Source organism: Cebus imitator, unplaced genomic scaffold (assembly GCF_001604975.1).
Source record: "Cebus imitator isolate Cc_AM_T3 unplaced genomic scaffold, Cebus_imitator-1.0 Scaffold271, whole genome shotgun sequence".
Taxonomy (NCBI): Eukaryota; Metazoa; Chordata; class Mammalia; order Primates; family Cebidae; genus Cebus; species Cebus imitator.
This window is the reverse complement of record NW_016107586.1, coordinates 2,429,026-2,441,327: the sequence shown is the minus strand read 5'-3', so window position 1 is coordinate 2,441,327 and position 12,302 is coordinate 2,429,026. Positions and strand designations below refer to the sequence as shown.

Genomic DNA, 12,302 nt, shown 5'->3' with positions numbered 1-12,302 from the left:
CTGAGCTCTCAGAATGCACCAGGCAGTGTCCTGTTTCACACACAGAATCACATGATCGCATGTGGCCCTCATCATCCCACCCTGCATTGAGAGTGGTATTATTACTTCCACTCAATTCGCCAGGGCATTGCAAACTTCAGGTGCATCAGCATCACTGGGAGGGTTTGAAAACAGATTCCTGGGCCCCACCTGCAGACATTCTTACTCAAAGTCCAGATGGGATCCAAGAATACGCATTTCTAACAAGCTCACAGATGCTACAGACCACCCACCTTGAGTAACATTGTAATAGATAATTTAGAGGGGTTGTCATATGCCAAGGTCACAAAGTGATAAGTCCTAGACCATTGTTTCAAACCCAGCTTTGTTTTGAGTCAGAAGTCCAGATCAAAATGTCCTTTCTGAGCTACATAAATAAGGATCAACCACTTGTTTGTTGTTGCCTAAGACAGTATTTCTTTGCTGGCTATAAAGAATATGCTAGACTTATATCGTAAGATAAAAGTTAATATTCTATTCAGAATTCCATGTGTAAAATGGGAATAATGATGCAATCCTCAAATGAGTCTTTGAAATAAGTAGCTACCAAAATCTCCACAACATTTAACATTTATGATACAAAATCTCCACAACATTTAACATTTTCACAATGTTGCAGAGAAGGGCCATATTTTATTACTGCTTTGATCACAGGAGGTACCATGAAAAGCTATTTTTTCCAAAATGAATTGCATGAGTGAAACTGCCTTTGCAAAGATTATGACAGTGAAAGAAGTCTAGCATGGCTGACTCCATCTTATTTCTAGTCTCACAGGCTGGATGTTCTTGTTCATTCCTCCTAACCTGGGAGGAATTTAGGAATTTAGTTTGTACTTGTAACTTGAAAGAAAGGATGCTAACAGTCTCTCCCTAAAACTGATCCCTTCCTTGTTTGGGGACTGAAACTGTTTGATATAATCTAAGCAAAATCTAATTAGGAAAGTCTGTGTATGTATACATACATATATACGTCTGGGATAAACAGGAGATTTTAAAGTTATTTGAGGTTCAGAATTGTCCTCATTTCTCATGTTATGAGAGATAGGACTGATCATTCTCAGATATATATTAACTATGTCTTTTTTGTGTGTGTGTGTATTTCGATGACCTGCTATCTCAGGCCTTGCTGACTTCTGGAGGCTAACCAGTCCTTAAAGATAGTAAACAATTTGCTCTGGAGCACTCCTTTCAAATGCAAACCAGCCAATCTAGAGGCCACACCCCCAACCACCTCCTCTAGTGAGCTTTCACAATCAGGGCCACCATTTCCCCACCCTAATCACCCTAGGGCCAAGTATGAGACAACTACAGCCAGCACCTATGCCTCAGAATCCACCGATATTATTCAAATTAGCCAATCCTAAACCTGCCCAATCCTCCCTGTGGAAACCATACTGGAGGATCTCATCCATGTTTTCCTTACTCTCTCAGCCTCCTGACCCACCCCGTGCTGCCCCACGTAGTCCCCTAGCATGCAGTGCCCTCTTCTCTCGGGATCTGTGAGTATAACAAAGTTTCTTTGCACCGGCAGTTGTTTCCTGGTACGTTGGCCTTGCTGTACTTAAATAATTATAAAATCTCTATTTTAAAACACTATACAACATGGGGTTACATGCTGTATACTAATACGTACTTCCACTTTAGGTAGACAAGGGTGCCATCATCTCTCCCATTCACCAGAATGTTTTGTCCATCCATCGAAATTCTCATTGACTGAATCCCATGACCCTGGTGAGAATGACTCCGACACCGAGCAAATGTTTCCTCAATAGTTTAGAAATAAAGCAGAAAAATTACAAATGCGATTCTACAATATGGCTTTTCTAATGGGGTTATATGCCTTTTTTTGTGGATAAGTGATTTTCTATTTGCTAACAGCATTTTAATAGGTATGGAAGTAGCCAATTGGCAATACATAGCATTTAAAATCCCGAGTTCAAACCACGTTCACCAATACTAATTTGTTCTTACACTATCTTTGTATAGTATGGAAGGACAGGGATTATTATCATCAATTTATAATAGGAAATCAGATACAGAGAAGTGAATGGATTGCAGAAGTCTATAAAGCGAGGGAAGGGGCCTTCACCAAGCAGAGATTGTGAATTCAGATGGCTTCAGGCAGGTTCCATTTATGTGTGAAGTGGCTGGGTGTAATGAGAGAGGGTGATGGGCACTGTGAAGAATGGAAGATAACATGCTCTGAAGGATGCTAACTAAGCCAGTTTGATTAGAACTCAAACAAAATGCATCACCAATTTGGTATATAGGGCAACAATTCAAAAACTGGGATTTCTGAGTCATACTGGTTCTCAACCATGGTGCCTCTTCTCATTTAACTTTTTAAACAGGAAATATGTTCAAATGGCTTAAAATTCAAAAACTATAAAAGAGTATTCTGTGAAATCTCCTTTCTGTTCCCATGACCTAATATTTCCAGTGGCAATCAATGTAATTAGTACCTTCAATATCTTTTCAAAGTTTTTATGCATACATAAGCAAATTTTTATATACACATAAAATGTTTCTCTATATGAGATCAATATATACACCCATAATATTTTTTTTAAGAAAACAGCTTACCAAAGTATAAACGTCTCGGATACACAGAATTCCACATTTAGCTATTGTTAGGAGCAACAATCCATGTGAAGACAAATAGAGTATTCCAGGTCCATACTGTCTGCTTTGCACTTTTTGGTATGGTTTAAGAATGTAGATATCAATATGTTCCTGTCAATCAAAGAAAATAACCACATTATAGAAAAGATCAGTTGAGTAGCACCTGTGGGTTTACAGAAGAACATGCCTATATGGTCAGATTCGAATCTGCAAACATTGCCATTGTAAATAAACTGATAAGTGATAAAGTGGGCACCTGTATTTGCATCATGTTATCCCATTTTTGCAAATAAAAGTCTGTTTCTGCCAACTAACGAAAGTCTTCTTTATCTGTTTACTTGCCATTAAAAATCCCAGCCTATACTGATAATCTTTACTTTTACTAATCATTTGCATATATCTTCATGCTTAAGTCAAAATAATGTAGTCAATATTCCCCGTGTGTTTCATGCATTCCCACCTCCAAGCCTCTGCACATGTCCTTCCTTTTGTCTGGAATGCCCTTCTCTACTCCATTTCCACTAGTCCTGCCCTGCTTCCCCATATGAGTGCTGCCCACCAAGACTGTATGCAATATTTCTCCATGTCTAAATCTGATTTATTTTTCAAAGTCCAGATCAAATATTGTTTCCTTCATGAAACTTTTCTTGAATCTCTCTTGCCACAAATCATTTCTTCCTTCTCTAAATTTCTATGTCTAATCCTGGCTACTCTGTGAAAGAAGGGCTTTGACTGAAGAATTTAGAGGAAGGAAGGTAGACCTTATCGGAGTGGGTAGACAGACATCAAGGGAAACTGACAGGCCAAGGGGCAGCAAGCAGGAAGACACTGGGCCATTATGTGCAGCGGGAGGTGACACAATGCACGAGCAGTCCAAAGACAGCGGAATGAAAAAAGTGCCAGAAACACAGTTTAATTATTTTTTGCAATTTTGTTTATAGCTTAGGTGCAAAGTTCCACTGAAAATCAAATCATCTACCTTGTAGCCCTTGGCATCTATAGAATAGATTTTCTAATGCTAGGTTGTTTTTTAAGGCACTAAACTAATATTGCGTCATATGCATATTTATCTGACAAATATGATATATGTGACACAAGTATCAGGTTGCTCAAATACATTGTATGATAGATTAACAAATAACATTATATATCTAACTCAATGGAATTATATTAATATAATGAAGACATTTGTTAACTGAACTATTTGGTTAAAGTAGTCAAGAGGATCACATCTAATCAGCACAATGTGTCCATCTTGAATGCTAAGATAAACGGGAGCACACTTAAGTGCTGACATACTTCTTTAGGGAGAAGGTAGCTGCAGATGTATGGCACGTGACTACAGAAGCCATATATTTGTTTACTTTGAAAGTCGAAGACTGCAGAGGACAGAGTGTGCTCCAGCTCATACAGGTACTTATGAATGAGTGCATCTTTCAGCCTTCCTCTTTCATCAGTAAAGGTTGTGGAAACTATTAGATTTGGAAAAAGAAGAGAAATCACTTGTACCATATATTAATTTAAAAAAAATATTATGAACAATTATGAAAAGCAAAATGAAAATTTAAATGCTCAATTAATATTGCAGAAGCTAGTAGGTGATAAAAATGATTTAAAAACAACTTGTCTCCCTAGAAATACTTGAGTATTAAATGACTGATAGTGGGTAAAATATTTCTCTAATGTCTTAATTAATTTTTAATCAATTAACTTAGAGACATATTAAAAGAAACCCATAGTACTATAGAGATTCTTATTAAAACAAAAAGTACTTTGAGATTTTCTACTCTCTTCTGTTCTATAATAATGCATTTGCAAAACTGCTAACCAGATAAATTTGCCATTAAAACAAGGAAAGAGTATCCATTTTCTCATACCTTTTTATCCAGAAAACTTCCTTTATAATTTTGTCAGTGAAGAGAACTACACTGTAACCTATCTGAATTTAATCATGTCTATTTAAAGCTGCAAAACAAGACATATCACAAGAATAACAAATCAATTTGACCTGTCAGTTGATCCTATCTCTTTTCCTCTGGTAATAAAGCAGACTCATGAGTCACGAAGGCCAGAGGAAAGTCCACACTTCACACTGTTTAGCATGTAGGTTTTACTTTGTAAAGATGGACAAAAGGTAGCCATTTTACCTCTTCACATGTCAAGAGAAAAACAAAACAAACCCAAAAAACAGTAACAATCATGTAGCTGAGCTCAGGAACAGAATTGGTTGCTTGTGTTTTCTTTACCTTGTGACAGTAATATAGGCAGTGTGAACATCTCCAACCTGCTTCTTCCTGCTTCTAGAAGTGAGGAAAGCACCATCACTTCCACTATGTCTGTTTCTAAAAGAGACACTGTGGATATCTGTACAATGTCTTTGGCCACCTCTGAAAGCAAATGGAAATCAACAACACAAGCAGTCACGGATAAGTTTAAAGACTCGTTTACCTTTCCAATGAAGATATCACCTTATGGACTTGATTTCATAAAATCTTTAGAACCAAATTATTTGCTCGACATTTAAAGTGACGTTTAAACATAAGTTACAGGGACATTTTTGATGAGTGGATGAGGGATTCTCTTGCTTAGATGTCAAGACCAGCAGATGCAAACCAGCCCAACCTGTCTGGGTTTCTTTCCCAGCCAGGGTGGCCCCAGAGTGTACCACCTCCACCCTCCATCCCCCAAACCAGCACCTGCATGTGCTGTCCCCGACAAGTTCACTCCAGCCAGGTTACCTACTCTTAATATTGGGTAAACTCAGGCATTGGTCTTCTTTGCATCTGTGGTCAAGGACTGTGGGTGTGGTGGAAATGTGACTTTATGAGTTTGCTCCATTAGAAATCCAGCTGATCTAGCCTCTGCAAGGTGTGCCGGGCTGGAGCCCACCCTGGATTTGTTCCAGATTCACTCTTCCACTCTTCATGGGACTGTGCTGCAGGTGCCCACTTTCTCAGTCCCTGATACCAGCCTTTCCCCAGGTGGTCAGCAGATGACTTTCCCTCTTACTTAACAAGGAAGAACAAGGACATCTACATAAACTCAACCTCAACTTTCTTATCCTGAGACTCACATTTTCCTCTCTCCGTTTCCATTTTCTCCCTTCATTTCCTGACATTGACGTAGGAACAAAAAGTAATCCCTTTCTGTCTGTGATTTTGAGCCCATTCATCCAATCTCCTATTAGACCATGCATTACCAATTACCTCTTTTTAAGCTTCTTGAGTGTCTTATGGTTCCTTTTATTCAGCCCTCATGACTCTGCTGTCTTCAAATAAGAACCTTCCTCCAACTCTGTTGTCCCACAACAGTTACCATCTGACTCTCTTTTTCTCCACTGCAAACTTCGTAAAATAGGTTTGGCACTTACTCACTTGATTTTCTTACCTCTATTCCCTCCCCAACCTTGTCTCTCCATTCTATAGAAACAACTCTCTCATGGATTGCCTGTGATTGGCAAATATATGAGAGCCTATCCCGCCCTCACCCTACCCACACTTCTGTGTCAGCCTGTACCTACATCTGCCTTCCTTCCTTAGACTGTTTCTGGAGAGGATGACTCCCAGTTCTCTTATTACTCTGGCCCAGCCTCAGTTTTCTTCACTGCCTCATCTTCCTCTGTCCACAGCTTCAGCGTAAAATGTAAATCAGCATTGTAGTCCCAGCTTCTTCCATCCCACCCTCTGGCCAAACAGATACATTAAAAAATGGGGCCAGGAACAGCGGCTCACATCTGTAATCTCAACACTTTGGGAGGCTCAAGTGGGACGATTGCTTGACTCCAAGAGATCAAGAACAGCCTGAGCAACATAGGGAGACATTTTCTCTACTTAGAAAATTTAAAAAAAAAATCAAAAAAGCCAGGCTTTGGGGCATAAGCCTGTAGTACTAGCTACTCAAGAGGCTGAAATGGGAGGATTGCCTGAGCCTAGAAGTTCAAGGCTGTAGTGAGCTATGATTGCACCACTGAACTCCAGCCTGAGTGACAGGGCAAGACTCTAGCTATAAAATAAAATAAATGAAATGAAATGGAATATATGTCCACTCTGAGGTCAGCCACAGGTCCTACCATACTCGGTACCATCAAATTTGCATATTTAATCACCTCTTTTTCCCCATTAAGAATTTAGGTATACTTCTACTCTGTTTAGCCATCTCATCAGCTTCCATGACTTCAAGATCAAAATTCTATTATTAAGCCTTGAACTACATATCCCTGTTTCCAAACTTATGTGAAATATGCCCAAATGAAGAGTTTATTGGCTTTAAACTTACAGAATCCGTCAGCTCAACCTATCCCTCAATCTCTATGACTTTCTTCTTCAACTAATGACATCACAAACTTCTACCATTCAGGCTAGAAATTTTGGAGTCATTGTGGACCCCTTCCTTTCGCATGTAATCAAATACCAAGTCCTACCAATTCCATCACTCACAGTTGTGCCCTCTTTTCTCTTTCCATAACTGCAGCACAAGTTTGTGCATTGTGGATAAGTGCATACACCCTGAAACTGGATTTCCTTAATTTGGCTCTGTCACTAACTAGATGAATGACCTTGAACAAGTACTTAGCCTCGCTGTGCTTCAATTGCCTCATTTGATGGGATAATAGTAGTATCAATTTCATGAAAGTTGTCTAAGCATTCAATGGGTAGAGACATGCCGAGGGCTTAGAATACTGGCTACCACATAGTAAGGCATTCCTCAATAAGTGTTGGCTGTTATTATGATTATGACTATTATTATCTCTTGCCGTGGCTAGTATTATAGCTTCCAATCTCCTCTTTTTAATTTTATTCTTTTGCCTACCTCATCCTTCACACTGGTGTCAGAATCAGTCCCTAAAAACCAAGTCAAATCATGCCAGCTCCATCTTGAAACCACTGATGATGTCTCATTAACCACAGAACAATTCCAGACTCTTTGGAAAGATATTCAAGGTCTTTCCTCTTCCAGACTTCATTGCCATAGTCATCTTCTAGTAAACTCTTCCATTTACCTGTTATACCAGACTTTTTACCATTTCAAGTACCTTTGTTTGGGTTATTACTTTGAGTAGGAATACTAACATGTCCTATCCTACACCTATGAAAATCCTTCAAACCTACTACGTTAAGCCCTTAAAAAAACTCTCTTCCAATCCTCTGCGCCCCCTGACTACTGCCCACCTTCACCTCCACTGCTCTCCTCACACGTGGCAGAATTAATTGCTGCTGCATCTGAGCCTGCACACCACTCTGCTTTTTCCTCTTCTACTAAATTGTCTCCTTAATATTTTCATCCCCCTACAAGGCCTAGTTTTGGCATTTTGCACCTAGTAGGCCCTCACTAATTTTTATAAGCCAATGAATGAATTTAAAAATTTAGGGGTGAGACTTAGTAAAGTGTGAGGAGCAAAAAAAAATTTTTTTTAATTGTGTATGTGTGGAGAATATACATATATAGTTACTATGTAACGCTAGAGAGAAAAGAATTTTCTTAGAATAAAATATTTAAAAATATTTGAGAGAAATCAACCCAACTTCTTTGTATATTAGTATTAGAAATGCCCAGCCATTTCATTAATTTATTCAATAATTGATTCAAGAAAGTTTATTTAGCATCAATTATGTACCAAGCAGATAACTCTAATATTCCAAATACATCAAAATATAATGTGAGAATTCTCCTAGGTAACTTTAGTTATTTAATTGTTTCTCTTTCAGAAAATATGCCATAAATAATTGTTTCAATATAATTCTATTTTCATAACCTTCAATTCTTTGGAATAAAATAATCAATATTTTTAATTAATAAGCATTCTGTGTTGTACCTGTGAATCCAATAATCTGAAATGAGCTTGAGGATTTGGCATTGATAACAAAGACTTTTCCTTCTGATGTTCCAACTAACAGAAATATTCCTCGCTGATCATAACTAGAAAAGAAGAAATCTGATGATCAGATACCAATTGTTTCACCAGCTAGATGGTAAAACCACAGAGATATGAATGACCACAGAGATATGTTCAAAGCCAGTCATTTTTATGGTTTGTGATTTTTTTTTTTTTTTTTTGAGACGGAGTTTCACTCTTGTTACCCAGGCTGGAGTGCAATGGCGCGATCTCGGCTCACCGCAACCTCCGCCTCCTNCACCGCAACCTCCGCCTCCTGGGTTCAGGCAATTCTCCTGCCTCAACCTCCTCAGTAGCTGGGATTACAGGCACGCGCCACCATGCCCAGCTAATGTTTTTTTTGTATTTTTAGTAGAGACGGGGTTTTACCATGTTGACCAGGATGGTCTCGATCTCTTGACCTCGTGATCCACCTGCCTCGGCCTCCCAAAGTGCTGGGATTACAGGCTTGAGCCACCGTGCCCGGGCTGGTCTGTGATTTTTAACATTCTCTGACCTTATACAAATGGAGTGATTATATATAAATATAATCATTCTACTTTAGGCCAATGCTATTTCCAAATTATAACTTTAATAAATACAGTCAAGAAGATTTAGTAAAGATGGGCAGTTGGTTCATCATAAGTGAATGAAACATGTCGGTAGAGCTTTCTTGATGTTTTAAGCACAAATAAGCAATTCTCAAATTGGCGGTGGGAATGACATTTCATTACCCTGTGTCTGGTACCTATCAGTGGGAGGAAGAATGTAGTGAAACATGTCTACAACTTTATCAAGTTAGAAAAAGTGGGAAGACACAAATTAGAATAAGAGATGTGAGAAAGGAAAGGCACAAAAAAATACGGTGTAGAAGGGCTGGGGGAAAATGGAGGGAGGTTATCCATCCTTCCCCACTGAGCTAGGATGGTGGAGCTGGGCAGTCCATGGTGGCAGGGCCAACTCCTCAGTGTGCTAGCTGTGTAATGTGTAATTTTGGGCAATGCTTTTCTTCACCTCTCTTACCCTGAAATCACCAATTTGTCTAATAGGGATCTGAATAACACCTTTCTGACTGGTATTTTGAGGATCACATTCAACAAGCTACAGTGACCTCAAGCTGTAAAGCAGAATACAAATGTCCATTCTTATTAATACCTAATAATATATTAAAAAGAAAAGGTAATAATGATCGCAACTACAAGTCCAAATCTAATGTCTCTATATTGTCATCTTAAGAGTATTGCCTCAAGAGTTTTGAAATATTCTAAATATTCATCAATATGCTGTTTTTAAAAAATGATAGTATATTCATATAATGGAATACTATGTGGCTATAGAAAGAATAAGGATGGTCTTTATGTGTGGATATAAACCGTTCTCCAAGATATACCATTAAGTGAAAAAAGAAATGAGGCATTGTACATAGTTTTCTTCTTTTAAGAACAAAGGCAGTTACTCTGGAGCCCAACTACCTGGGTTCAAATCCCAACATTTGCCATTCACTATCTGTGTACTATTGAGCAAGTTATTTAAACTCTGTGCTTCATCTTCCTCGTCTGTCAAATAGAGACAAGAAGAGTGTTTACCTCATGGAGTTAATATAGCAGAAGTACCTGGCACACTATACACATTTGATGGCTATTGATACAAATATAAAGAAGTGCTTATTAGTTTTTGCTTGTTCATGGATAAAACATCTCAGGAGAGACATGAGAAATTGGTACCAGGCTGCCTCCAAGGATAGACCTGGGTATGGGGGGTACTTTGCTACACAGCCCTGTGTACCTTTTGAGTGTTGAACTGACTGAATGTATTGGCATTCAAAACAAATGAAACATGTAAAACTTAAAATTAAAAGAAATTATGGCTTCACTGGAATTTTCAACAGATGGGTGTGACACAGAGCTGCTCCTGGAAGTAGAAGGTACTTACACAACATGCTGCACGGAAGATTCCGAGAGAAAGGCCTTGTGCATGACCTGAGGGGTTTCCTCATTGTAGACGCTGATGAAGTAGACAGAGCCACTCTCAGTGCCCACGGCTGCAGAGAAGGAGGACGGACAGCAAGCCAGAACCGTTGCCTGTTTAAAATAAACCTCAGATGCATATCTCCATTGTGCCTGCTCTCCTACACATAAGAATGCTATTATACAATGTATTTGAAAAGCCTGCAGGATGAGAAGAGTGGCAGGTGTTGTGTGGTGGGTTCTTTCGAATTATAGCCTCAACGTTCCTGAGCTGATAAACTGTATAAGAAGGTACAGTACATCTTATTATTTTATCCTAAAATTAGAGTGATAAAAATTATAGAGAGATTTCTTGAAACTTACATCATGGCTTCATTTTTATCCCTAAATGATGATGAAATGATTATGCCAATATTCTATCAAAGCGATTGTGAAACGATTAGACCAAAAATAGTGAAAAATAAGAAATGTAAAAGAAATTCTTAGCATCTTTTAAACACTTTTAAATTTTTATCTATCTATCTGTCTGTCTATCTATCTATCTATCTATCTATCTATCTGTCGTCTGTCTATTTATTAGTGATGGGGTCTTTGATCTGTTTTGAACTACTGGGCTCAAGTGATCCTCCTGCTTCAGCTGCCAAGTCACTGGGATTACAAGTTTAAATCAGCACACTTGGCTTTTTAAAACATTTTTATGGATTCTGAGATTCTGGTATAACTAAGGAAGACTTAAGAAAATGACTACATCACTGCAAGATGTATTTAGTCACTAAAGAAATACATAACCAATTCCCATTTATCTCACAATGATTTATATAGAATATGATGTCTAAGAGAATAAACTGACTTTCATAATACTGGAGAAATCAGTATTATTTCTCTATAAACACTTTGTGGATTGTTTTGAATAAAATCATGGAACTTAGGACTGAAAAAGAATGTAAGAGATCAGTTCGCAAAATAGAAAACGCAAGGCAAGGAAGTGCAGCAGCTTGCCCTAGGATCCCATATTTGGTGACAAACTTCAGATGAGCACTCAGGTGAAGAACATAAGAGCTCATTTGGCAAAACAGAAAATGCAGGACAAGGAAGTACAGCAGCTTGCCCAAAGATCCCATATGTGATGACAAACTTCAGATAAGCACTCAGGTGTCCTGCCTCATTAGAATGCACAGTCTCCCAGTTGAGTGGCCTTTTTTTAAAAAAATTGAAAACCTTTATGGGATGTGTGTGTGTGTGTGTGTGTGTGTGTGTGTGTGTGTGTGTTTCCCAAAATAATCAGCTGCAATTCTCCTTCATTCCAGGGCAATAGTGTGCTAGTCTGAAAATGTACAGCAAGGGCCACAGGGGTGTTATGTACCTTTGCAGGTGTCATCAGAGGAGGCTGCTAGTGTCCAAGTGTCTTGCCACTGTGATGCTGGGCTGGGATCCTCCAGGACTACTGTCTAAAGGAAGGCAAAACAGTCCCGGACACAGAGAGACCTGGCTTCAGCATTACTGTGTCTGTCTACCCAGTTGGATCAATTCTCTGTAGGATAATGGTACCTGTATCCCTCCCTGCCCAAGAGGGACAAGGTAAATCCTGATAATATGGGGCCCCTGGGTGGGTTGTTAAACATTTGTATGTCTCTCATGTGGGAAAGGAGATGTGATTAAATGCACTTGTAAGATCTCTCCTAGTTTACTATTTCTTTTTTTTTTTGAGTCGGAGTTTCGCTCTTGTTACCCAGGCTGGAGTGCAATGGCGCAATCTCGGCTCACTGCAACCTCCGCCTCCTGGGTTCAGGCAATTCTCCTGC

General features: G+C 38.9%; 1 protein-coding gene across 1 annotated transcript in view; it reads right to left on the bottom strand.

Annotated features, from left to right (window-relative positions):
• Positions 1–12,302, bottom strand: part of CFAP43 (cilia and flagella associated protein 43) — a 97,770-nt gene that overhangs the window by 50,809 nt on the left and 34,659 nt on the right. Inside the window, exons 11-16 of the mRNA XM_017500813.2 lie at positions 10,466–10,614; positions 8,474–8,577; positions 4,908–5,048; positions 3,961–4,133; positions 2,623–2,772; positions 1,673–1,803 (exon numbers count right to left, since the gene is read on the bottom strand). Coding sequence (XP_017356302.2) covers positions 1,673–1,803; positions 2,623–2,772; positions 3,961–4,133; positions 4,908–5,048; positions 8,474–8,577; positions 10,466–10,614 — 848 coding nt within the window. The remainder of the gene's footprint in view (positions 1–1,672; positions 1,804–2,622; positions 2,773–3,960; positions 4,134–4,907; positions 5,049–8,473; positions 8,578–10,465; positions 10,615–12,302) is intronic.